At 30.7% G+C, this 2127-nt stretch overlaps 1 protein-coding gene across 1 annotated transcript in view; it reads left to right on the plus strand.

Annotated features, from left to right (window-relative positions):
• The window catches only part of LOC106465698 (bicaudal D-related protein homolog), a 69144-nt gene that overhangs the window by 62768 nt on the left and 4249 nt on the right, over positions 1–2127 (plus strand). Inside the window, exons 9-10 of the mRNA XM_013925935.2 lie at positions 648–784; positions 1181–1301. Of these exons, the coding sequence (XP_013781389.1) occupies positions 648–784; positions 1181–1301 (258 nt within the window). The remainder of the gene's footprint in view (positions 1–647; positions 785–1180; positions 1302–2127) is intronic.

Consider the following 2127-nt stretch of genomic DNA (forward strand, 5'->3'; position numbering starts at 1 on the left):
TAGAGGGCGTGAGAATAGTCACGTGATCTCGATGACGCAACAATATAAAGTCTGATAGTTGGTAGAGCAAGACATATTATTGCTAAAAGAAGATAATTTTAAGGTCGTGGATTGTATTATTAAAGCTAGTGGCTCATACCATTATTACTAAAAAAGGTAGTTTTTAGGATGTAGGATTTCTATCGATGTAGTATATGACATATCATTATTAAAATAGTAGTTTTCATGGTGTAGAATGCCTTTATAGCTGATGGAGCATATTATTACAAAAAAAATCATAACATATTATTACCAGATATGGTAGTTATTTTAGTAAGGTGTATCTTGAATCCTACATTTATATGTGAAGTAGTTTTTTCAACAATGCAGTTGTATTCTTTTATGCCCTAAAGAAATAGAAATGATCAAGCAGTGGAGGGTTTAAACAATTTCTGTTTCTAAACAAACCCATGTAAGGATTTGTTGGCATACTGGCTTATTAAATGAAACATGAAAATATTAATTTATATGGTTTATATATTTTGACAAAAAGTGTATTTTATACAATGTAGTGGAACAACTCATGTTATAGTTCTGTTTTTGCACATACTTTGTTGAAATATTCAAACAAATTACAAGTCAGTGTTGCCTAATTTTGATTTCCTCAGGTAACTATCCAAGAAAGAGAGGTAGCTGTTCTTAAGGAAGAGCGAGACCAGTTGCATTATGACATAGACAACAGTAAATTAGCTAAAGATGAACTTGTTAAAAAATCTTGGGAAGTTCGTGATCGAGCTGTTGAAAGGTAGTATCATTTTTAATGTCCTCTATAAGAATTTTCATAATTTTGTTCAGCATATCATAAAGATATTAAATTGTGATATACATTTCTTTCTTATGTCATCTGAACTAAAACAGGTGCACCAAACTTGTGATTAAAAACGTGTTTATTTACTAATTCATTTTCATTTTAAGGAACAGAAAATTAAGGATTCTTAATGTATTAGAAATGTCAGAGATTGAAACATAGGTTACAGTAGTGATTTGTTTTTAAATATGTTTTAAAAAAGCTATAATATGAAATTGTAACAGAAGAAAAATACTGTTCTGGGAAATACTTTTGTAGTTACATGTCATTTTGCATTGTTTCAATTTTTCTAATCTAACTGTGCTTTAATCTTTGATTTCCTGTTCTGAATAGGAAAAATTCTGTTGAGATTGAACTTGCCAAAACAAGAATTGACATGATGCACATTAATAGTCAACTGATGGAAGCTATTCAACAAAAGGTGGAACTGTCACAGCAATTAGAACAGTGGCAGGTAAAGTTTATGTAGGCTATACAGTTACTGTCAAAAAATTAAAACAGTTGCAGATATTTCCTGTTACTTTTAGTAATTTGATTAACAAAAAAAAGGGTACATGATTATGACATTTTTCATGCAATGTAATTATAGTAATACCTCAAGAGTTGGGATAACCACCGCTAGTGTTCTAATATAATGAATCGGGTTAAGAAATATGTACTAATGAGGGTGTGAACCCAGAAACATCAGTTCACACTAGCGTCTTGAAATTTAATATAAGCTCATGTAGCTCTCAGGACTCAAAACCTTGACCATTACATTATTCTCCACTCAAACAAAGATTATCCTTGAACTTACAATACATGCCATAGCATCCTCATATCATTAAATTAAACACCAACATAAGAACTTAGAACATTAAAACAATCTGCCCTGAGCTGGCACCTAGGACTCTTGACTCACTCTTGTGCTGTGAGACCCAATAATGCACCAACTGAGCTACTAGGACTCTGGACTAAAACATATAACTGTACCTTGACTATTACCCTTTCTTTATGATAAGTTATTGTTGGATTAATCAAGTTAAGTTGACAAAAGAATAAAATTTAAATGTATGCTTTACTTGAACAGTGCAGTTCCTTTTCGTGCTTGAAAACTATGTACTGTAGCTTTTATTTTGTGTAAAACTGATGTCAAGAAGAAAACTATAATACATTACAGATGTATAAATATAATTTCATTTAAATATACACTGAGTAGTCATAAGTAAATAGACACCTAATTTTTCGTCATTTAACTGATTTATGCTAACTAATTTGTGTTCACAGAGCACTATATAAAT

This window comes from Limulus polyphemus, unplaced genomic scaffold (genome assembly GCF_000517525.1).
Source record: "Limulus polyphemus unplaced genomic scaffold, Limulus_polyphemus-2.1.2 Scaffold2023, whole genome shotgun sequence".
In the NCBI taxonomy this organism is placed as follows: Eukaryota; Metazoa; Arthropoda; class Merostomata; order Xiphosura; family Limulidae; genus Limulus; species Limulus polyphemus.